This window comes from Neophocaena asiaeorientalis, unplaced genomic scaffold (genome assembly GCF_003031525.2).
Source record: "Neophocaena asiaeorientalis asiaeorientalis breed wild unplaced genomic scaffold, Neophocaena_asiaeorientalis_V1.1 scaffold137, whole genome shotgun sequence".
In the NCBI taxonomy this organism is placed as follows: domain Eukaryota; kingdom Metazoa; phylum Chordata; class Mammalia; order Artiodactyla; family Phocoenidae; genus Neophocaena; species Neophocaena asiaeorientalis.
In genome coordinates, this window is record NW_020171804.1 from 300,393 (window position 1) to 325,438 (window position 25,046).

Here is a 25,046-nt window from a genome sequence, read left to right on the forward strand (position 1 = left end):
TGTCCGGAGCGGGTGCAGGCAGACTCGTGAGCCCAGCGTTCCGGGACCCGTGCAGGTAAATGGGGCACTGAGGACCCTCAGGCTGCAGCCTTCTGACTCCTGTTTGGAAATGCACGCAAGCTCTAGAGCTACAATCTTTTCTCCTGACCAAAAGCTTATTAGATTTCTGAAACCTGTATGGAGTCTTGCCAGGATGCAGGCTGGATGAGAAACACCTCTGGGAGATATTTAGGAATTTCCCATTTTGGCGTTTGCTGTGTACGCGGGCCTCAGGGCTAGAATTCAGGTAATGACCACACAATGAGAACTGTCTTGGCAACGATCGTCACACACAGACCCACAAGTGCTTAAATACAGATTTATTGCAAACCAACACCAGAGACAGGGTGATTTCGCAGGTGTGCACCCCACTTCCTTGGACCTCAGCTGACGGAGCTCAGTGGCCGAACTGCTGCTGCCAGGTTTGAAGAGAGAAAACAGGCAGAGTACACAGGCTCCAGGGCCCAGGCCGGCAGTGAGGGGCAGAGGTCTCCCACGAGACGGCGAGGGCAAACGAGCACTCCCTCCCCTGAAGCCCCGCACTCCCAGATGCCTGCGAGCTGCTGTTACAGCGGGCGGGGTGGGGAGAAACCAACACTGGAAATCAAATCGGGCAAAAGGAAGACAACTGACCACCGGGTCCACAGCTCCCAAAGTCTCCCAAACAGCTGAGGTGCAGGCACCACACCCCACCTGGTCACAGCAGAAGACCCCACGGGGGTGGCGGAGGGGAGGAGGAGACAGGGGCGTGTTGAGAATGGTTCTCTCACAGACACGTGCCAGTGAGACCTTTCACTACGTGGGACAGGTGTGCAAATCCTGAGGGCGCTACAGAGGGGCCTCCAGCAGCTCCGTGACCAGCCTCGGTGACAAGTGCAAACAGCAGGGCCCTGTGCTCCCGTGGTGGCGCTTCCCCCAGCCGCCTGGTGTCCACGCCTCCTGTGATGGCATCAGAGCAAGCAAACGCTTCCCAGGGACCCAGGGATGTGTCTACAGGGCGCTGTGAGCCAGAAACCTGCCCCCACAGACTGTGATGAAGCAGCTCCCACCTCTGCAGTTGAAGGGGGAAGTCTCCAGAAAGAATGCCCCCCGGACAGGGCTCCTTCCTCGCCCAGCCCAGAGAACAGAGCTCACGAGGGCAGGTTCCAGGGTGCAGAGACCTGCAAGGTCACTGCCCGGAAGGGCAGCCCCACAGTCCTGGTGAAGGGCACAGGCTCTGGGTCCTGGGACAGCGGTGGGAGCAGAGCCACAAGCTCTGTGTGGTGCAGTCTGGCCTCAGCCAGGAAAGGACCGAGGGCTGCACTGAGCAGCTGACACACCACGGGGCCTCCTGAGGGTGCCTGGCCCAGCTCACTTTGACAAGAACCGGATCCCCCGAGAGAAAAGTGCTAGGCTGGGTGGCAGCAGAGCAGCCCGGTCAGGAGAGGGACAGATCCTGCCGTGCCTGCACCTGAGGCCACGAGACACTTTCTTCCAGCGTCCAGATCCGGCGGCAGGACCCCAGTTTCCGCAGCTCCTCAACGAGGCTGAGGCAGGCGGTGAACGCGTACAAGCAGGCGGGCAAGACCACACGTGAACACACCCAGCAAAAGGTCGAGGCTGCGCTCTCCCCAAACTGGCCAGGAGCTCGGCCCTCAGGCTGCACAGCCCTGCCCACGCTTCAACAGCCGAGCAGCGCCCACGCCCGCCCCAAGCGTGAGAACGGCAAGCAGAGAGCACACGAGCAGCAAGCGGAGGGAGGGGGTGGCTAACGGCCGGGAGGGGCCGGAGCTGCGCCTGCCAGGACACCCCCTGCTCTCTAACACCCGCCCGGCACGGGCCACGCAGCCCCCGCCCTGCTCTACAACAGTCTGGAGATGCAGGGAGAGCGTGGAGGCCGGGTTCCCCCTTGAAAAGAAGGATGGCAAGGGTGAACCAGGCGAGCAAGTCCCCGCCGGCGAGGGCTTCCTTTCCTTCGGTCATTAAAACTGCACAGCCCCGGGGGAGATGTTGAACATGGCCGGGTCGAATCGCTGGCCTCGGAAGGGAGAGCCTTCAGCATCCCACCCCTTCTTCAGCATCTCATGGACTTTCTACAAACAGAAAATAGAAAGGTTAACTGTAGTCACCAGGCCCGCATGTCCTAGAGCAGGACTCTGCTCTGCTTCCTCCGGAAGAGGACCTGCCCAGGGTGACAGCAGACCCTCCGCAAGACTGTGCTTCCCACATGCAGATTCCACCCCCATCTTGTCCCCAGCGAAGCACCGGCTATCTTCCTGGCTCAGATGCTGTCCCTTCTCACCAGAAATACCTGTCTGAACTCCAAATGGCCTGAGGGCTACAGCCCACAGGGCTGACTGAGGTGCAAAGAGGGGTTCTCTGCTCCCCCTTCCCAGGGAGAAGGCTGGTGGCCTCGAGGCCTGCACCCTCAGATAGTCTGGGAATGACCCAGGCTGTGACTCAGAGAGGCCTCAGGGAGTCTGGCTGTAGACCCACCAGTCACCGACCCCTGCAGCCCTTGGGGGGCAGAGGTCAAAGCTGCTGGATCACGTATCCCAGCACATGGGTAGCCTAGACCATCCAGCCTTCAGGGGAGGCAGCAGGCCAAGCACTGTGGCCTGGGCCAGGGCACGGCAGGAGGCTGCGCCCGTGAGGGAGGTCCCTCGCGGTGCTGTAGGCCCTCCTTCCCCGCGGGTCCCCGGGTCTGCCCTCTGTGCTTCCCTGCGAATACATCAGGCTGGGAACCATCTCCCCTTCCTTCTGACCAGGAGAAACAAAGAGACTCACTGCCGCGGGGCCAGAAAGCCCTGCCCACCTCTGCCCTCCAGGCTGACAGACTGAGCTGAGGGGAAAACTCCCGGTATCTGGCGAGGCTGCAGGACTCCCCTCCTGACGGGGGCCTTCTTTTCCCTGTTATGAAACCTACGTGGTGCAGCAGCAAACACATCAAAGATGGGTAGTACATCTCAGGGATTAATCCATATTACTCCCAACTCGGTACAGATGACACACGCCAGGGATGCTGGGAAGGGCACTGGAGGAGCGGGCAGTGCTGCCCGCAAGCCGCCCCCCGGGGAGAAGGGGCCAGAGGGGCCGGCCCCGCCCACCAGCCTGACTCCGGGGCTTCCTGGCAGCCCTGCTGGGCCAGGCCTCCTCCTCCGTCCCCTCCCTCTTCCTCTAGCTCTCGCCCACCTGCCCCTCCGAAGCCCCCTCCTCCCAGTCTCTCAACTCACTCTGTGCCCCTCACCTGAGCACCTCCTCTGCTGAGTGAGCCCTGACCCACCTGACGGGCCCCTCACGCTCCAGCTCCATGGGGCCCCGGCCCGCTGCCCGCGCTGGTCCTGCCACACGCCCCTCATGGGCACCACCTGCTTTCTTAAGCCGCCCCTCCTCCCCGTAGCCCCCATCTGAAGCCACCAGCCAGTCCTGCTGACTCTCCAGCCCCAATTTCCTTCTTCTCCTGGGGACACTTTCCTCCGAGGACTCCAGAGACTGTCCGTGGCTTCAGCACCGCGAAGCCCAGCTCCCTCACCGCCAGGCCACGCCAGCTCTACTGGCTCCTCACGTCTCCAAAGCTCTTCTCTCCGTCCAGATCCTGCTCCCCACACTGAGCTTCCCTCAAGGCCCCGTGTACTGAGGACAGTCCACATGGAAGCCTGGGAGGCCACGCCAGCTCTACTGGCTCCTCACGTCTCCAAAGCTCTTCTCTCCGTCCAGATCCTGCTCCCCACACTGAGCTTCCCTCAAGGCCCCGTGTACTGAGGACAGTCCACATGGAAGCCTGGGAGGCCACGCCAGCTCTACTGGCTCCTCACGTCTCCAAAGCTCTTCTCTCCGTCCAGATCCTGCTCCCCACACTGAGCTTCCCTCAAGGCCCCGTGTACTGAGGACAGTCCACATGGAAGCCTGGGAGGCCCCGAATGTCTGCTAAGCCCAGATGAGTCCCAGACAGCAGTGCTGGTGCTCCCCCTCTACCACCACGGCCCTGAGCTGTCAGTCCTCTACCATCTCCAGCGAGGGCTGGCGAGCTGGAGGCCCCTGCCCATCCAGGAGCAGGTCAGCTGGGCGAGGGGTCACCCCTGAGTCCTGCCGCCTGCACCACCAGCCATGGGCTCCTGTGTGTCTGCTGAAGGTCTCCACAGGGCACTGCACTCGGCCAGGCACTCACGCCCCTTCATGGTCAGCACACTGCCTGGCACACGGCAAGCCCTTCCAGAATCCCTTTCGACTCAAACCACAGAGGTCTTTCCATTAGACTGCAGGGTCTTCCAGGCTCTTCTTCAGATCCTTCCTGATCGGCCGGCCCCATCCCTGAGCTCATCAACAGGGACTCGGCTTCCTACTTGGGTCTCACAGCCAGGTGCCTGCCCACTTCGGGGCAGCAACACCCACACTTTCGATGGCTGCACAAGGTCCCCTCCCGTCAGGCCAGCGTTCAGAGTGCTCTTTCACCTGGTGGCCACAGGCAAATGCAGCACAACTGGCTAAAACTGCCGCCTAAACGTGCACAGAGGTGGGTTGCACTCCGCGTCCTGTGCCCTGCGAGCTCAGCGATTACAGCCAGGGGCCAGTTTCCGTAGACAAGACCAGCAGATGCCTGTGATCCAGTGGTCAACCGTAGCCCTGGCCTCTAGCCCCAAAAGCCCAGGTGGGTCAGGGAGCCAGACCAAGAGGCGATTCAGAGACTCGGGGAGGGGTGACAGACAAGACTGGAACCAGCTCAGGGTTCAAACCCCAGCCCTGCTGCCAGACCAGCTGTGGGACCTTGAACACGTGCTGTGACCTCTAAACCTCGACCCCCCCTCTCAGGGGTGCTGCAACAGGGACCATGACCCAGCCAACCCGACCCAACCTGCGTGCAGTAAGCACTCACTAAGCACTCCCCTCCATGGCTCCTTGGCCGTTGAAAGAGCGAGGCGGGCCGTTTGCCTGCGAGGTCTGAATGAGACAGAAAGGAAGGACCACAGGCACGGGGCAGTGGGCGGGGGTGCTCGACGGCCCCAGGCCTAGAACACTCACAGTAGCCACAAAGTGAGGCCCCTGGGAGACAAAACAGGACGCCTGAGAATCTGAATGGCACTGGGGGTGGGGTGGAGGGCGGGCCTCGCGTCTGACACGTGAGCAGCCTTGGAGATGGGCCGTGGTGCCATGGCTCAAACTCCCGGTGCTGTTCACGTGGGACACCGGGAACTAAAAATAACCTGAGAAAAGCAACCCTCACCTCTGCAGGGAGCCACTCTTGGGAGTATTAAAGCAGAAGGAAGACGGTACACGTCTAACTAATCCTCCTCGTTGTGGCCACCACAGGCTCAGGCACGAGCCTCCTCTTCAGTCACTAACTTCCTCCCGTCCCCCCACAGCCGCAGGCACACGTCTCACACCTCTGACGTTTGGAAGTGACTTGGAAGGACTTTCTTCCCATTGGCCCTTTGTGGTCAAACCCGAACCGCCCCGAGGCAGGGCTGGGCCTGACTCTCCCTCCTGTGCTGAGGGTCCTGGAGGGGCTGAGGGGAGGGATCCGTCCGCACGGCCCCAGCGTGTCAGCTAGCAACACGCGATACCACCGGGACCCCCGCGGACAGACAGCTCTTGGCTCTGCCAGCTGGGAACCCCATCCCAGGCGGCCAGGAGGCCAGCGTGCCCGCGCCAGGAGCCCGCAGCAGCACGCCCCGCCCCCGCTCCGGCCCCAGAGGGCCCGTACCAGCTCGTGGCTCTGCGGCTTGCCCTGCAGCTTCTGCTGGTAGTCGAAGGCGAGCCTGTCCAGGACGGCACGCTCCTCCTCGTCCACCGTGGCCATGGAGCGCTCCTTGTTGATCTGGTCGATGTCGATTTGCTCCTCCCCCTCCAGGATGGCGTTCCACCAGTACTCGCCCACCTTGTTCAGGCTCACCTGGCACACGAGGGCAGAGACACAGTCAGTGTCAGGCAGGTGGCACCGGGGACCCAGTGGGGCTGTCCGGACCCCGGGCACTGAGTACTCCACTGCCCACCACCATGACTGGGCGGTGCCTGCAGTCCTTGTCCCCCAGGTCCTCTCAGAAGACACTGACCCCGTAGGCATCAGCACCCGCACCGCTCGGTCACCAGGAGCCCAGCCCGCTCGGACCAGAGTGGGGCGTTTCCCAGCACTCCGAGCTGCCCCATCCGCTGGTACCCAGACCCCGTCATGGTCTCCCGAGCTGCCGAGGGAAGCCTGAGCCCAAACAGGAGCTTCTGTCAATATCCACCTGCCCGGGCCCCGCTAGCTCACCCCTCTCCCTCCTGCTGACCGTTCCCGCCTCCAAGTGCAGCACCCAGGCTCCTGCCTGCTGGGGGGACCAAGCACTCGGCCTGACAATGACTACCCCCCCAGCCAGACGCCCAGGCGCCTTGTCCCATTCTCTTTCCTGGCCAGGCGGCTGCAAGAGTGGCTCCCCAGCCCTGCGACCGCTGCATGTGGCTCACCTGCCACTCAGCCTCACGGTGCAGCCGAGGAGGGACGGGGGGAGTCGGGGGGACACAAGAACTCAGAGACGGGGACTGCAGAATAGCAGGGCTTTGCCTGAAGCTGATGCCAAGTACACGCATCCCAGGGACCACACAGGGAGGGCCCAGGCCACCACCTCCCCACGGTCACTGGCCGGCTCATCGGGAAACTCTTTACTGACTGGCCAAGAACTGACAGGGGGGCTGCCCACGCTCCCTCACTCTGTCCACTCTCAGACGGGATGTAAGCCCCACTCATGCCCAGAGGGGCAGGGAGGAGACACAGAGATGGCGGAGCCAGCAGTGAGAGCGGCGCTTCCTCACAGGAGCACCATGAGGAGAGGCTCACTGGCCAGCGGGCAATCCTGACAAAGTGGAGTGCGAGCTGGCCCACGGGCGACATCTGTGAAGACACCGCAGGCCCATGGGTCCTAAGGAGTCGGCCCCGTGGCTCACGGGCTGCGGGGAGCGGTGCTGCCAGCTCCAGCCCTGCTGCCCGAGTCCACGGAGAGCCCCTGCGGAGCCCGGGTCCCACAGCGTCACAGCAGAGCTAAGTCCCGGCCCTGAGAGCGGCTGAGGCATGGGCAGTGATGAGGGCGGGTCACACAGTGGAGACAACCTCCAGGAAACCACAAGCACAGCACTAATGTCAGCATCTCAGCACATTACAAAAGCACGTTGCCCCACTTCTGACCATCCTGGGTGGACGCGGGCGTGAAGATGGCAGGGGTGAGATGGCAGGGGTTCTGAGCACCCGCTGCCCACCTGATCAGATGAATAACCTCTACCCTGCCAATGACACTGTTTACATTCAGGGTGCAGCTTCTGTTTTCAGATGCTCTGTCTAGCCAGCTTCTGGCCAACTGCACTCTCCTGCTTGCACGCGCAGACCTGACCTGGCCCTCAGAGCCCCCAGTGCCGAGCACTGAGCCCCGTCTTTACAGAGCTGCAGATCACTGCGCCAGTGCAACAGAAACCTTCCACGGGGGCAATACATTCTCTTCTTACCATTCCAGGAGAGACTTCTGAGGAAGTCGGCCCTCTGTATCCACAGGTTCTGCATCCACTGAAGTCAACCAACTCCAGATCAAAAATATTTGGAAAAAAAAATTTCCAGAAAGTTCCAAAATGCAAGACTTGAACTTGTCACACTTCAGCAACTGTTTACATAGTATTTACATTGCATTAGGTATATGATGTGAAGTAAACAGGAGGATGTACGCAGGTTACATGCAAACACTACACCGTTTATGTAAGGGACTAGAGCATCCTTGGACGCTGGTATCCTTTGGGGGCGGGGAGAGGTGGGGGGAGGGCTGGGTTCTGGAACCAATCCCCTGAGGATACTGAGAGACGACTGTAAATCTCCAGAGACAACAGACCCTTTAGACTCATTTTACTTGTATCTTCGTCAGTCGTCATCATGGCCAAGATCTCTCTAACATGTATTGTTAGCGCTCACAACCTCTGTAAAATACCCACTGTTACCTCTACCTAGAAGTCAGCGCCTCGCCTGGATCGCCCAGCGCTACAGGCAGAACAGAGCCACGCTCGGGCCAGCAGCCCGTGACAGCGCTGTGGGGTCAGCCCAATCCCCGCCCCGGGGCTCTGCTGCCGCTTCTGCACGTACGAACCACACACGGGGTGTCCCAGCCAGGTCCACACACACATCCAGGCCCGACACAGCTCGGGGGCTCAACGGGACTGACCCTGAAAACAAGGAGCCTGGTGGGCCTTGCTGCCCGGGCCTCGTGTGTCCACAGAACAAGTCCGCCTGGGCACTCTGCAGACCCAAGAAACATCAAGATGAGCCCAGCACCACAGTAAAAATAATTTAAGGTGAAATTCACATTAACATAAAATTAACCACTTTAAGGTGAACAGTTCAATGCATTTAGCGCCTTCACAAGGGTCTGAGCTATTACCACCTCTTATCTAGTTCCAGAACACTCTCATCGCCACAAAAGGAGAACCCGTGCCCATGAGCAGTCACTCCCCGCTCTGTCCCTCCCCCAGCCCTGGCAACAAATCACTTATTTGCCTGTTCTGGACATTTCCCAAAAACGGACCCACAGGCTATGTGCCCTGTGCCTGGCTTCTTTCACTCAGCACAACGTCCTCACGGTCCATTCACACGCTAGTGAGCCAGAACTTCATCCCTGTTTCAGGTGGAATAACACAGAGTGCAGCAGCAAGAGGACACGGGTGAAATGTTCTTGGAATGGAGCTCAAGGATTCAGGTCTAAAAGTAACATCTTTGATAAAGCAGTCTGATGCTTTAACATTTGGGTTTGATTTTTTATTTTAACATTTTTAAATTTTTTTTTTAAATCAGGTTTGCGGAGGCGTAAGCTGGCACACAGTAAAATTCACTCTCTTGAGGGTGCCTCCTATGAGTTTTGACAAATGCAGCCACGTAGCCACCACTGCTATCGAGCACACCCCAAAGCTCGCGGTCCCCTTTCGACGGCGATCCCTTCAGCCCCTGACACTTGCTTTGCCATTTCGCTGGTCTGTGTCTGTTGGTCTGCTCTTCTCTTAGCGCAGTGGCCTGGTGTTCAGCCATGCTACGCGCGCATGGGGGTCACCCCCTGACATAGGCCGACGCACCTGTGGGTGGACAGGTGGGTGTTTCCAGGGTTCAGTGGTCAGCTACCAGGCTGCCTGCAGGGCTTTGTGGTCTCCTTTCCCCTTCGTAGGTATCCAGCAGTGGGACTGCTAGGTCCTATGGTAAGTGCACATGTAACTTTATAAAAACTGTCAAACTGTTTTCCAAACCACCTGCACGGTTTGGCCTTCCCATCCACAGTGCAGGGGAGCCCCAGGGGCTCCACACTGTCACCAGTCCCTGCTCCTGTCGATTCTTTCCAGGAGCCAATCAAATAAGCGTGAAGTGACATGTCGCCGTGGTTTTAATTGGTATTGCCTTAATGACTAACGACGTTGAGCATCTTTTCATGGGCTTATTTGCCATCTCATTTCTTAAAACATTCTATTTAGAATAATTTCAAACTTATAAGTCATTAGAATTATTCAAGTACAAAGAATACCTTTTCCTCGAGTCACCCACTGTTAACATGCTACGCCTTTTCTTTATCACGTGTGTGTGTGTCTGCACATACGCTCTCACTCTAGTGTAAGTTTATAATATGGGGTAAATTACCGGTATTTTTTTGGAATCATCTTGGCCCTTTACCCCTAATACTTTGGTGAGTGTCTCCTTCCTGAAGGTACGGAAGTTCTTTACTATAGTAACTTCAGCTCACCTTCCCTCCTGCACAGGATCCAGTCCAGGGTCCTGACTACATCTTAGTGGGCCTGTCCCCTTTCATCTGGAACGTTCCACCGCCTTTGTCTTCTGTTGTTAAGGACCATCCTTCATTTGGGGTTTGTTTGGTGCTTCCTCCTGATTAAGCTCAGGGATGTGCCCCCACAGGACCTGCACAGGTGATGCTGCAGCCCTCCTGGGATATCCCCCCGGAGGCACAGATGTCATGTGCCACATTCCCGGGGCTCCTCCCTGACCCCATCTGCCCCACAATATGGCAGGGACACGACACTTCCAGCCCCAACAGGTGCTGTGCAGGGGCCAGCAGGGGCCTTCTCCCCCATGATGGAGCCACTTACGCCTCTGTCGTCAGCACCGGCTCCTGGACACGTAGCATCTCAATGGCTCACTCATTCCCATCCCTGATCACACAGCGCTCAGAGTGCCCCATCTTGGCTGGTCACGGGTGGTTGCTGTGACCTGATAACACACCCTCGTTCCTTGGCTTTCCTCCAGGTTCCTTTTAGCAATCGGTCCCAGACCTAGAATCAGTTTCTCAGGGGAACCCCTAGAGTGCTGGTTGAACAGTTTTCCCAAAATGTCCTCAGAGAAACTTCCAACTCCACATGGCTCAGCTCACCTCAGCACCCCGATCTGTGTGGTGATGATGACTCACCCACACTCATCTCCCTCCCCTCCTTTGTCACAGAACGCTGCTTCTATTCAGAGAGGGAGGCAGTGCGCCCGGCGAGGAGGATGGCTCCTTGCAGCTGCCCGTATGTGGGATCAAGCTTGGGCCAAGGAGATGCAGGTGAAAGCTGTGGGATGGGGCTTCAGAGAGGCGCCTTGAAACAAGGACAGAGGACAGGGAGAGGCAGCGGGGGCCTGCTCAGCTCCAGGTGCTTCTGCGGAGAGGACGCGGCCCCAGCCAGACCGCTGGCCTCTCAGGGCTCTGCCAGAGGCAGCACTGCGGTGGGCAACCTCCTGGTTTTAATGTCGTCAACAAGTGTTTTAAGCTTAAACATTAAAGCACTGTAGGGCCAGACAGAACCCGGCCGTGGTGGGCTGTGGCTGCGAGGCAGGTGACCACGCAGTGCCAAGCTGCGTCTCCACTCTCCTCCCCCGTGGGACGAGGGGACGCGCGCTCTGTCCACCAGGAGCGTGGTCTTCCAGTTCTGCTCGACACGTCCCTTCTGTTCACGGGCAACTTCTCTAGAACATGCGGACTCGGGCTACCTGCTTTCTCAACACCCGGTGGAGATCCAGGGGTTGGTGATGATGCCAAAAATGTGACCACCTTGAGAAACACGACGGGTCCTGGGAGACATGAGCGCTGAAGGCCAAGAACTCGCATTTCAGTCCCTGGACTAATTTCCAGGCTTTGGGCTCTTGCCAAAATACTAACGTAATTTAACTTGTATTTTAAGCTGAACGATGGCCCCTCAGAGCCAGGCAGGGGGCCGGTGGCCACCAGCGACAAAACAGAAGTGGTGAGCCACTTCACAGAGAAACACACATCCCCACTCGCAAACAGCCCAGTGCCAGGGCACACAGGGATCTGCTGATGTCACAGAAATCCGACATCCTTCTTAGGGGAGCCCACGGCAATGGCCGAGGACTACACTCAGCCTGTAACTCTACTTTTGAGAACTGTAATCTAAATATATAATCTAAATACGGGGCACGCAGCTTATATAAAAACACTCATAGGTTCAAGCAGCAGACACACCCAGTAGCGCGAGCTTTAAGGCAAGCAGATGAAGGTCTGTGGACACTCTGCAGCTACTGCACCAGCTTTAAATGACTCGAGTGTGGATCGTGTCAGCGTGTGGACTGGCATCGCCTCACGAATGGCTACAAACGCCGAGACCGCGGAGCCTCGAGGGCTCGAGGCCATGGCCTGCAGGTGCCCGCGGCAGGGCCATTAGCCCCACCTGCAGGGAGAAACCAGGACAGTGAGCTGAGGTGGGTTCTGGGACAGAACAAGGCACGGGGGGAGGCCCCGATTTCGCGTCTCGGGAACCAAGAAAGGAGCTTGCCTCAGAATCAAGAAGCCTCATTTAACATTCTCGAGTGTGGGAGGGAGGGAGGCAGGAGCTGTCATCCGGGTTTAGCTGCCACCCCTGCCTGCTCTGAAAGCCTGCCCGGGCGTGTCTGATGTGGATCCGGCTCTGGCAAGGAGGGAGTGGTGGCTGGGCATCAAGGGGCATGTCTGCACTGGCCTGCTTGGGAGGGCTGGACCCGGACCACGGACTCTGGTAAGGTGACAGGCACGCCTGGGGTGACCCCTCCTGTCCCAAGTGGCCCCCACAGAGATCATGCCACGTAAGGCCTGGGCTAGTATCCTGGGGCAGCCGTAACAAAGCGCCACGCGCTGCGGGCTTCAAACAAGACACTTATTCTCTCCGTCTAGAGGCTGGGAAGCCAACACCAAGGTGTCGCGGCGCTGTACTCCCTCCAGAGCTTCCAGGGGACCTTGCCTTGCCTTCACTTCACTCTGTGTCTGTCTCTTTTCCTCTTGTAAGGACACCTGTCACTGGATTTAGGGCCCACCTGGATAATCCAGGATGATCTCATCATCGCAAGGTCCTTAACCTCATCACATCTGCAAAGGCCCCGTCTCCAAATAAGGACCTATTTGCAGGTTCTGGGATCTGGCGAGGACATCTGGGGGCCCCTTTTGGCCCACGCAGCCTTTAGGAGGAGGGCCCTTGGCTATTTTCCTTAGTCGCCCCAGTGCCCAGCACAGGGTCTACCACTTAGTGACAAGCAACCAACAAACGTCTGGGGATCAACCAACCAAGGCTCTGGGCCTCACTTCAAGATCGAGGAGCGGAGGTCCAGTGAGGCTGAAGGCGGCCAGTGAGTGGGGCTGAGGCATAAAGCAGGCCTGGCCACCTGGGCAGCCACGCTCTCCCCCTCCAGAGGCTCGAGGGAACGGCACTTGTTCTGGTCAGCAAAGGCCCCAGGGTCTTCACACATCAAAGCCATATGCTTACTGAGCTACAATATCGTCTCAGATACGTGGTCCTCAATGTTACCAGTAAATAAATAATTACACTAAGAACACACCCAACCTTCAGCTCCACAAGCAGCAATGTCTCCATTAAGACACTGGCATCGGCTGTACCCGAGGACCGTGGTCAGGAGGAAGGCGGAGACAGGCAGGATCCCCGCAACTCCTGAGAAGGTGCACGCCAGGTGTGCAGGGGGCTGGGCTGGCAGGGAAGCTCCGGAAGAGGATGTGATGCTCTAAATTAAGTCCTCTTCTTTTTCTACAAGTGGTGGAGCAGCATTAGAAATGTGATGCCATCCACGGATGATGAAAGCCACTCGAAGGAACCTCGGGAAAGAACCAGCCCAGCACCTGCAATTCTGAGAGGTGTCTCCGTGGACCTCGCAGGGTTACGCAGGAGCAGAACAGCCAGAAGCCACGCTCACGGGCAGTGACAGGTGCACCGCAGCCCGTTCTGCTTCTTTATAACTCCTCGAGCAGCAGGTGCTTGGCAAAAGCAAACTGGAAAACTAAAAGGCAGTCAGGGCACAAGCCTCCCCCTGGACCAGAGGAGGGCCTGGAACGACCACGGGGCCTGGGAGCATGACCGGACACCGAGGCCGTCTCATCAAGGTCAGCAGGGAAGGCGACGCACCAGTCTCCCTGCTGGCCCGGGGCTGTTGGTCACAAGCTACGCTGCGCCGCTGCCAGCTCTCCTCCCCGCGCCTACTCGCTCCTGGGTGCCTTTCAGCTCAAAGTTAGAGAAGGAGGGAAACGGGAGGCTTCTGGGTCTGGGGTCTGGCTCCACCCTGAGCAAGCTCTTCACCCTCTCTGAGCGTCAGCATCCTGATTTGTACAACAGGCTTGCAGAGATGAAACAGCAGCACCAGGCACCTCACAGAGCCAGGGCCAAAGTGTACCCAATAGATGGAGGCCATAATTACAAGGAGTTAATGCCCTGGCCACAAGCCACGTCCGTATTCAGACGCAAGTTGCACAAAACATGCAAAAAAGGTGACACGGCTCTGGAACAGGCATGAAGAAGTCAACATCACCTCTGGCAACGAAAATCCCAAGAGTGAGGTACCTGGTTAACAACCACATCTCTGCAGAAGCCACGTCAAGTGCAGGGAATCCTCGGTACCCTGATCACAACTCCGACAGACCTGCGTGTAAACAGTGGCTGTGGACCTTCAGCGTCCAGCAACGAGATCAGTCTTTCCGTCCCAGGCGGGGACTCGAAGACAACAGGGCTGAAGACAACAGAAGCACCCCTCAGAGGGAGCAAAGCACAACCAGCTGTCTGCCGGGACGAGCTCTACGTGCACAGCTCTGGGCGGTCCATCAACCCCACACAGGAGGAGTGAGGCCCGGCATCCGTGGACAATGGGGCACCCAGGATCACGGGTCCACGCTCCCTGTGACCACTTGAGCCATCACAGCGGCACCGGGAGAGGGTGGGCTGCCTGCTGCGGCCTCCCGCTGGCTGCCTGCGTGACCTCAGGAGGCGGGGGGGATAATGAGACCCTGGCTTCCTACTTCCCACAATCGTGGGAGGTGCAAATGAGACCATGCCCATGAAGGTATTCTGCAAACGGAACTGGTGGTTAAGAGCATGGGCCGTAGTCTGGGGAGCGGCACTGGGGGTGGGGAGGCACGGGGTGAACAGACGAGCGACTGAACCCGAGGGTGATAAGGGGGAAATCATCATGACTGTTGCACACTAGTGGCGAGAAGCAGAAACCTCGGAAGGGCAGGGGAGGTGCGACAGAGCACGGTTTAAGCAAGACTCGGGCAGACTTGGCCGGCGCTCTGCCACCGGGTGTTCCTGTCACACAGAGGGGCCTGTGTGTGCTCGGGGGTCCCGGGCATGCCGAGACCTCCAGCCCCCCCAGCAGTGATGGAATGCTCTCCGCTCCACCGGGTTTGTGTGTCTGCGAGCTGCGAGCAGCCAGAAGAGAGCGCCGCGGGCCTTGTCGGTCAGGACCAAGCAGGCAGGCCCATGGGCACCTATTCCCAGAGAGAGTGGATCACGAAGAAACGGCACACTTTGCACGTATAAACAACATGCCTATATAAAATTCTGAGGTCTTTTGTGCCCAAAGACTTAGTATTTTTCTTTTCATCTTTACCCCTTTCACCACGCCCTGGTTAAGCATCCCAGCAGGAAGGAAGAGGAAAGGAACGAACCCAAATATATAGTCTCCCTTCGCTGTATGAAGCCTCTCTTCGCTGTATGAAGCCTCCCTGGGTGCTGCCCACTGACCAGGTGCAAGGCTCTGACGAGGGAGGATGGAGCCACCGAAGACTCTAGTAACTGGAACACGTACCCCTTCGTTTGGATCTTGCACCCTTGGCTAGCTTAGCCAGTTGAGACCCACTTTGTCAAACAGGCTGTCTGTTTGAATTTAGTAACTCTGCATCCCCCAGACTGGCATTCATGAAAGCGACCTGCCTTTTAATTTTTAACTTCTTTGGTTTTGCCGTAGATGTAACTGAATCCCTGGAGAGCAGAAGCCTCTGGAACTGAGGGGACACGTCCGGGGTGAGCACAGCCGCGCTCTGGGGATGATGCCCCAGCGGGACCTCCTCCGTGGTCACTGCATGCGGTCTGTGCATGGGCAGGACAGGAAGCAGTGAGAAACACTGCACTCCAGCGCCCCTCCGTTTGTTGTTGACACGGGCCCCACCTCAAGGAAGCAAGCAGTGGGACGCCGAGAGGCCAAGGCTGTAGATGCAGCAGTGACAGTCAGCTGAGGCCCACAAAGGTGCCCTTCGAGCTGCTCAGAAAACACCGAGGAAACTCCCCAGCTGGCAGAAATCAACACCCTCACAGCATCACTGCCCACACTTACCAAAACGCACTTCCCGGGTTCAAGGCTCCAGAGGGAGCTCTCGGTGTTGATCTTGTGGGTGAACTTTCCTTCCATGAGGACGCGCTCCCCGTTTTCCTCCAGCACGGCCACCCGGATGGAGCTGCTGCTGAGGGCCACAGAGACCTGGAACAGAGCGGAGGAGAATCATCTCGCGCTGGGAAGGTGGTGGCCGGCGTGCTCCAGGGTGGGAGGGAACGGAGGTTTCCAAGGCGCCTGACCTCACACTGCAGGAGAACAAGAACCAGCCCGGAGGTCATCAGGCTCTCTGAATGACGAAAACCATACCAACCAATTCACACGTGAAGCAGCCTCTGCATCATCGTCTCCTCCAAGGAAACGCACTAGAAGATGCCTCGATACGCGTAACGGTAACGCGGGGGACTTTGTGGGAACCGCTGGTTTCCTGCCGCAAACTCTACTCCGGTTAGGGGAGGCCAACTCCCTGGGCAGAGGGCAAGCAGGGCCGGCAGCAGGGGCTGTGCTCCCCCGACGCCCACCCTGCTGTCTGGCGTGGACAGCAGCCCTGCCCTGGAGGACACGCCCGGGGGAGGCAGAGCAGCCGCGAGCCCGGCTCTGCTGCCTGCCAGGAGCTGCTGTGCCATCTGTGGCCACAGCTCAGCTTTCACCCAGGAGGGTAAGGCCAGGTGCTCTGGTTTTATATTTTGTCTTTGTTCTCCCATCTCCTCATTCGCTGGAAACGCCCTCTCCCTGCTCTCACTGTCTGTCTCCACAACAGCGCTGGAGCTGCTGGACTGGGGGCCTTATTTCGTGTGTGTACCCCGGCCAGCAGGATCCCAAGCACGTAGACCCCAGGACGTTCGGCAGACCAGTAAACAGAGAGGAAAGAAAACAGAACTCCAGGTTTATTTTTCCCCCACTTCTTCTAAATTCTAAATTTTGTGTTTTATAACGTAAAAATCTTTTATAATAGTATTTGCATAATGTCCGCATTAGGACTTTCTCACGGGTGGGTGGTGTCAGTCAAGGCGCCAAAACAGCCTGGAGATGGCCCTCCCATGTCACTTGCAAAGTGCTTATTAAATGCACTTGAAAAGAAACCCTCGGCGTCACAGAATTTTCAAACTGGAGTCTACACCTGTCAGTGGAATCTGATACTATAACCTACCTGTATTTTAAATAACCATAAATAAGCGATGGAAAAGGAGAGAGATGCCTGCGCACACCGTGTCCGCATGCAGGCCCCAGGGGGGTCCTGTGAGCCCCAGCTCCAATTGCACCCAATTTCTGAGAGAATGTACCACTTAACTCGGTTCTGCTAAGGCATGGGCACAACTCACTTCACTCCCAGCTGCCCAACAGCGGCCCAGCGCACTCCTAGACAGATGCAGACAATCGCTGGCCAAATCGCGTGTCCCTGACCACGAACTCGGATGTGCGGTGAACACCTGACAAAGCGGACCAAGGCTCCACCAGTCCTGGCCTCCCAGGAACAAGCTCACTTTAACAAATAAAATCCTCCAGCCAACTTTATGTAACGGGATAATTTCCAAACCTGGGTGAGCTTCTCACAACGCTCGTCTCTTATACAAAGGGGATGTACCCAAGCACCGAGGGGAAACCAGACCAGAGATGCTTCCAGGAGCTCCACAGTTCAAGACGTCACTCTGGGAACAGGCGGCCGTCTCCTGAACTCCATGACCCACAGAGATGACAGGAAGAAAGCATGCAGAGAAAAACCCCAGACAACACAGGGAAGAAGGGAGAGGCCAGGACAGAGAAACTTTCAACAACTCTATGGAGAGGAAGGAGACGCATGTGGCGAGAGACAGCACGGAGCAGGGACAAGCACAGCTGAGTGGTGCTTCTGGCTGGCAGTCAGCAGGTATGGAGCATGGAAGCAGAGCGGCTGAGTCAGTCCACGGGCAGCCGTGCCAACGGAAACCCCGTGAGAAGGGATAAGAACCCACTGTGTGCCATGGAGCTACAGGGGGCCCTGCTCCAGAAAAACTGGCCGGCAGTCTGAGGGAACTGGGTGGACACCCAGCCCAACACACTGCATGGCAAAGGCAGCCAGTCAACTCCTCAGCTGTGAGCAGCGAGGGGAGCGGCAGACCTCAGACACGTAAAGGAGAAAACCATCAACCTCATCCCACACTCCAAAGAATGGGGAAGAGGTTTTTTTTCTTTTTTGCCGCACCACCCCCTGCAATGGAAGTGTGGAATCCTAACCACTGGACCACTAGGGAATTCCCACTATATTTTTAAAATAAAAAAACTAACAGGGAACTAAGGATTGCATTCTATGAGAAAAAGCAGCAGCACAAAAAGACAGACTTAGGTTAAAAAAAAAGATTACAGAGCTAATTAGGAAAAAAGGGAATTCTAAAATATTTCCAATTTATACCCTCGGAGAGATTTGAGAAGATACGGTATCTACAGAACCAGAATAAAACATGAAAACAGAACTAGACAAAACAAACGCTTAGAAAAAAAGAGAGTGAAAATACGATTTTCAACAGAAAAGCTGGAAGATAAAAGTCAAAGAAATCAAGGTAGAGCCAGGAACCAATCCAGGCAATCAGTTTGGCATTCCAGAAACTGTGACAGCAACAAGACAATTTTCCAGAGCTTAAGAAAAATATGGCTTCAGTTTAAAAGGACCCACTGAGGGCTGAACAGGACGAATGAAAGACTTCCACAAACTCATGACATTTCATACCACTGAGTATTTAAAATAAGGTCTTAAAAGTTCCAAATAGGAGGAAAAAAGTTTACTCACAAAGAACCGGAATGGAAGACATTTCTAGAAGCAGTAACAGCGGATGTAAGAAGACAGGAGAATAATGCCTTCAATCTTGTTAGGGGAGATTTTTTTTTTTTGGCCACACTACACGGCTTGCAGGATCTCAGTTCCCCGACCAGGGATCGAACCCGGGCCACAGCAGTAAAAGCCCAGGCTCCTAACCACTACGCCAGCAGGGAACTCCCAGGAAAGTATTTTTTAAAGTTAGAATTCTATAAAAACTCAAACCACAAAATAAGCAGAAGTTTAAAATAACCGCATTTTAAGACATTCAAGAACGCTGCACTTATTACCACACATCATTTCGAGAAAGTTACCTGAGTCTATACCACAACAAAATGAGGATGAAAACAGAGGAAGATCCTGGATGAGGAGGGGGGTCAAAATCCACTTACAGAATGAGTAAGTTCTGGGGATCTAATGTACAGCATGGTGACTGTAATGAACAATACTAAACGGTACATTTGGAAGCTGCTAAGAGAGTAGAACTTAAAAGTTTTCATCACGAGAAAAAATTTATAACTATGTGAGGTGATGAAGGTTAATTAAACTTATTGTGGTAATCATTTTGCTAAACATACACATCCCAAGTAATTATGCTGTACACCTGAAATTAATACATTATATGTCAAATATATCTCAATAAAACTAGGGGAAAAAAAGAGGAAGATCCAACAAGGATCTAAAACACAGTGAATTTAACCTAGAAGTGCAGTGAAAAGAAGCTCCAGGATGCAAGCTATACAACCGAACTAGAAAATAATCAGTCCGGATGGGAGTCAGAGGCGAGAGGGTCTGCAGGAAGTGATTTCTAAACAATACACAGTACTAGTGAGAGTCTGAATAATTCTGAGATTATGATGAAAGTGTACTATTTTTTGACAAGAAAAAAAGAAAGACAGCCAGAAACTCCAGAAAAACAAAAAACTATACAAGAAACTACTGATCCAAAGGGATGTAACGAAAATGGAGTAAGGACCTGCCAAGCAGCTTGATGGGAGGAGCAGCAGAGACCAGAGCCCTGAGTGTAAGGGGTGGCGGGCTCAGGGCACTTGCACTCTCCGCGTCCCGGCAGCCTGAGCCAGATGACACGGGAAACCCTAGGTCCCCTGAGACCTTCCCGGGCAGCCACTCTGGCTGGCAGGCACGGCTGAGGCCCTGGGGGCACGGCGGCAAACACCAGAGACCAGAACCACCCTGGTGGGAGGGGCCGCGAGGCTATTTATTCATAGTTGACAACTTGACAACATATGCATAGGAAACATCTGCCCAAAGATCCCAGGAACTAGTACTGTGATTTCTGAGGTTGGGGTGGGGGCTGGTATAGGATAAAAGGGCAGAGGCAGGAAAGAAACCTCTCCTTGTACATTTTATTCTTTTGAACAGGTAAATGTCCTATGCATTCAAACAAAAACAATTTTTTAACAGATAAATGCAGCCTATTAGCCTTTTCTGCTATGGAAGTTTCCTATAAAAAAGAGTCTTCCTACATTTTTTCTAAACGCCTTCTAAGAAGGGAACACCGTGTAATAGAGCTTTTAAGCACAAATTCCTACAGCTGAATCAAGCTCTGGGGCACAGCGTCACTGTACAAGACATGCCCAGGGGCCTTGGTGCTGTTCTGGAAGGTTCCCACGGTGAGGCGAGAGATGGCATGCAGCATGGCCGTGAGCCCACCAGCCAGCAGGAAGGGCCTCATCCGTCAGTAAAGACCATGCACAATCTCCGAGAGGAAAGAGAATACTGAGAAGGAAAGTAATTCACTTGTCACTCAATGTCATCCAGTCATGACTGTGTGCAACAATATCATGACATTTTCCACGCAAAAGACAACTGATCAGACAGAGAGGAGGTGGGAGCCGGGTCCTGCGCTCCGCTCCACCACCGTCTCACCGGACAGTGTGGCGCCCTAGAGGTTTGTGTCTCCAGGAGAGCTCTCTCATCTTCAAAATGAGAGTCAGACTAAAACTCTCTGGAGTTCAATTTTCCTGCATTAAAATCCTATGATTCAATGAAATGCCAGGTTTATAACCAGCCCCAGCTGACATTAGCGATCACACACACAACGTCCTGATGGCAAAGTTCCTTCTCCCTACCCCATGGCTACGCTAAGGAAAGAATGCGGAACTCGGCTGCTTTTCCCGTGCAGAGCGGACAGAACAAAGAACGTGATGAAGCAAAGACCTAACTACATTTCACTGATGAATGAAACCAAAGCTTCATGTTGAGAAGTTTTCCGTTAGATGCACCAGCAAAATGATAAAAACAACAGACAAAAAAAACAGTCGCATGTAAAATAAGAACGCTTGAACTTAAAGCGTTACGCACATGCGTTTATCTGTTCCCCACTACCCTTGAGAGGCAAATACGTTTTCCACAGGGAAAAAATTCGCAAGGAGTAAAGGAGGGGCAATGTTCTGAGGCCTCAAGCACCAAGCTACAGCTGAAGAAGAGGGGGCCCAGGACCCCCCTGCATTAACCCTCAGTGCTCCTACATCTACCCATTACCCCCAACACCCTTGGCCCCTCACACACAGAGCTAACTACAAACCCAGAACAACTGCGACTTCATCAGCTGAGCCGCTACAATCACAGCTACCAGCATGATGCTATCGGATAGGTGCCACAGACAAAAATAAACACTGCTGACAGGTAGCCGTGACAGGTACCACAGGGAAGAGCTGGAAAGGAGCCAGCCCAGAAAGAAAGTGGCAACTCAGAAAAAACCCTTAGGCCAGCAAAAGCCGAGAGATACAAAATAAACTTATCCCTAGGTTTAAAGTGAGGCATGCCTAAAACTCTTTAGATCACCAAGAACTAGAGAGACCATGCATTTTTCAAAGGTTGCAGTATAAAAGCGACCTGGAATTTGAAAGTTGCTAGGAGAGTAAATCTTAGAAGTTCTCATCACACACACACACAGTTCTGTAATATGGTGAGCATGTTAACCAGACTTACTGCGGTGACCATTCTGCAGCACACACAGATATCAAACCATTATATTGTACACCTGAAACTAATATAACATTGTATGCCAATTATACATCAATTTTTTAATGATATGGGGAAAAATACTATTGAAGGAGAAAAAAATTCAACCACGTAGGAGACTAGTGTAAATTAAGTCAGCAGGTGTCACAAAGTGCCAACACTAGATAAATAAATGCCTTACGGGGAACACGCCTCTTCCAATCCCGGCGTCACAAACACCCAGGCTCATCCACACCCCGCGAGTAATGGGAGCGCTGGCTCCAGAGCAAGCCAGCCTGGAGAGACCCTCACTGTCTCCGCGTTTCCCCCTGTGCACACCGCAACGCCTCGAAGGGCTGCTGGGAAGAAGGGCCCGAGGGGTGCCAACAGCCTGTTTATGCTCCGCACGGCACCCGCCACACCCTGGAACTGTACTGGCGCACCTGCTGCCATCAGCTGAGCCCCACGCAGGTCAGCTCCAGAGCAGCGATCTTGTTTGAGTCTTGGGGACCATCGTGTGGTCAGTAAACGTCTAATGCAGGAATGAGCAAAACCCAGGGTTATCCTCAGTGAAAGCGAGGCCATCTCCTCCCAGAGGTCACAACAAGTGGATTTAGGAGGCATAGGTATGACTGAGGCATGACGGTCTGTCCCTCAGCGCGATGAGACGAAGGACAGGCCCCTCACAATACACCGCTCATGGCAGGGCAGCATCGTGAGACTGACACCCCAATGACCAGTGTGTACATCTGAGATGCTGTTTTCAATGGGAAGGTTTCCCGGATGGCTGTGGGAAGTTCAGCAAGAGATGCCAGGTAACCTGTGTCTCTTAAGTCAAAGAAAGAGAAAATAACTAGTTGTTTTTTTTTCTTTCTGGCCGCACAGCGCAGCTTACGGGATCTTAGTTCCCCGACCAGAGATTGAACCCTCATCATCGGCAGTGAAAGCGCGGGGTCCTAACCACTGGACCACCAGGGAAGTCCCCAAAATAACTAGTTTTAGGTTGGGCCTAACACAAGTCCTTCCAGAGAAAGCTCCAGAAGTTCATGGAGAAGTTAGAAGACAGACATTAGACCAGGAAGCTGTAACATTTTTAGCCAAGTAGTGAAGTATAGTTACCAACGCTTTTCATAATTTATTCGCCTACACACAAGGCAATCCTACCAAAAATCAAAATGAAAATCAACACCTGACCCACTAAAACTCTAAAGGATGCTGAACAAACTATTCTGACAAGGAAGGTCAGCCTGCACCCACTATGACCCACCACAATCAGCGGGAACACAGTCATCAAAAGTAGGACTCTGTAGGGATGACCCCTAGTTACCTGGTCTGACCTGGATCCTAAAGTCCATTGGGTCACTGGTCGCTGAGCCTTGGTGAGATCTCCTGGGATGGGGTGGGAAAGGGAGAAAGGGAGGAACGAGCAGACAGTGCTGCTGCAGCCACCATCTCCAGGACACCCTGACGCACACCCACGTGGAGCCGTGAAGGCTCAGGGGCTCCTGTCCGGCTCCTGTCTTCCGTGCCGCAGAATGAACTGCATTTGTCTGACACTGGCGGAAAGCAGCAGTATTCTTAGAGGCTTCCTGGGCCCCACCCGGACTCCTGCACAGGGCAGGCCTGTTTTAGGTAGAGCCTAGGGAACCAGGGAGGGAGCAGCAGGGGCCTCAGGACAGGGGTGGGGTGGAGGGGAGGCCTGGAGGGGCTCACTCACTGCCCAGAACCTGGATCCACACACGTACCCAGACCAGCAGGAGCCACTTTACAGGCCATCGTTTCTCGAAAATGTATATGAAACTCAATTTCTGTTTTACTTGCTCTGGGACCTTCTCTTTGAAAGAAGCCAGCAGTTATTTCGCTTTATCAAGTGAGGAGTGGGACACAGGGAAAACAGCATGAGCTTCAGAAGCAAACACACGAGAATCAAACCACGGCTTTACCACTGCACCCATTCAGCCATTCACTCCTTCAGAAACATTCGGGCAGTGCTCACTGGCCCCGGCACAGCAAGAGTGACGGAGACACATGGTGACTTTTCCATGTCACCTGGATAACCAAGTAACTTCTCTCGCCCTCAATTTCTGATCTATAAAACATAAAAGATACTACTTACTTTGCACGTTGTAGTTTCTCATTATGACTGAAATAAGGAAACAGTTTCTGGCATATATCGGAATTTTTTATATTACGGATTATAGTAACAATGTCCCATTTCACGTGAGAGTTTTTCCTTTAAAGTGATGCCTACCTGTTTCCAACGAGCTACAATCATGTTATTCTCAGCAACGTCCCCAAGTAAACATCTCTCTCCTGCTAAAAGATTAAATTTCTACTCACTCAAGCTCATTAAGATGGAGAAATCAACTCAAGCTGTAAATGTTACAACTCCACAGAGCACAGGACTGGAAGTCCACTTGTCACTACAGAACATGTAGTTCTTTGCTTTGCCTCTTGGGACTCCACTTTCTCCATCTATGAAATGGGTATAACAATAATTGCTTTGCCTACTCTGTAGTGCTTTTGCAGAGACTAAAGGCAATAAATGATATGAAAATACTGTCATTAAAAAGCAACAACAAAGCTCAGGTTCTATTCACATAGGGGGCTGAGCTGGGTCTCATACTTGACGTGGTTAAAGAGGATATGGGGTGGCAGGCTTGTGACTGCAGAAAAGAAGTGGTTTTGTGTTGGTGGCGAAACGGGGAGACCAGCTCCAGTGCAGCCCACAGCCTGAAGCCTATGCCCCAAGGAAAGAAGCTGAGCAGAGAAGCTGGGAAGAACCCCCGGGGTTACCTGCTTGCCCTTCACCACGTGCTTGGGCACCGGCACCTTGAGCTCCAGGTCAGTGTAGTCCTGGGACCAAGCGTAGTTCTCACGCACAGCACCATTGTAGCTGTCGGGGTTTCTCTGGAACTGCTCCTGCCTCCTGAGAAAGAACAAGAAGTAAGATGACAGCCCAGGCCCACACACAGGGCAGGAAGGCCACAGGGGAACCCAGGTACATACTGTCTCTAGGTTGTGAGAATTTTCACCTAATCTCACTTGGTTTTGCATCTAAAACTCTCCCTCTCTCTGGGAGATTTCGTTTCTGACCCCCCAGCTCGAGCTTCCTGGGAGGTCACAGGAACAAAGGGAAAAGCCAAGGAGAAGACCCTGAGTGCAGCACCCTTAAGGTTAGGGAAAGTATCCGCCACCATAGACCACGGCACAGCCTGGTCCTCCCGGTCTTCATGAAGCTTAGAAACCAGGCCAGCCCACAAACCAAAGAGCCTCATTAATAAAATCCTGAGGGGACTTCCCTGGTGGTGCAGTGGTTAAAAATCTGCCTGCCGATGCAGGGGACACAGGTTCGAGCCCTGGTCCAGGAAGATCCCACATGCCACGGAGCAACTAAGCCCGTGCGCCACAACTACTGAGCCTGCGCTCTAGAGCCTGAGAACCACAACTACTGAGCCCACACACCACAACTACTGAAGCCTGCACGCCCTAGAGCCTGAGTGCCGCAACTACCGAGCCCGTGTGCTGCAACTACTGAAGACCACACACCTGGAGCCCATGCTCTGCAACAAGAGAAGCCACCGCAGTGAGAAGCCTGCGTACTAACACCAGCCTCCATTTTCTCTCGGTAAATAAATGAAAGCCAAGGCAATGCACTAAACTGCAGGCTTTCCTAAGATGCGAGCAGTG

The 25,046-nt window shown here is 54.8% G+C and overlaps 1 protein-coding gene across 1 annotated transcript in view; it reads right to left on the reverse strand.

Moving 5' to 3' along the window:
- Nucleotides 1-342: 342 nt before the first annotated feature.
- The window catches only part of NUDCD3 (NudC domain containing 3), a 76,271-nt gene continuing 51,567 nt past the window's right edge, over nt 343-25,046 (reverse strand). The window contains exons 3-6 of the mRNA XM_024742634.1: nt 24,153-24,285; nt 15,602-15,745; nt 5,720-5,908; nt 343-2,111 (exon numbers count right to left, since the gene is read on the reverse strand). Coding sequence (XP_024598402.1) covers nt 2,001-2,111; nt 5,720-5,908; nt 15,602-15,745; nt 24,153-24,285 — 577 coding nt within the window. The 3' untranslated portion in view covers nt 343-2,000. The remainder of the gene's footprint in view (nt 2,112-5,719; nt 5,909-15,601; nt 15,746-24,152; nt 24,286-25,046) is intronic.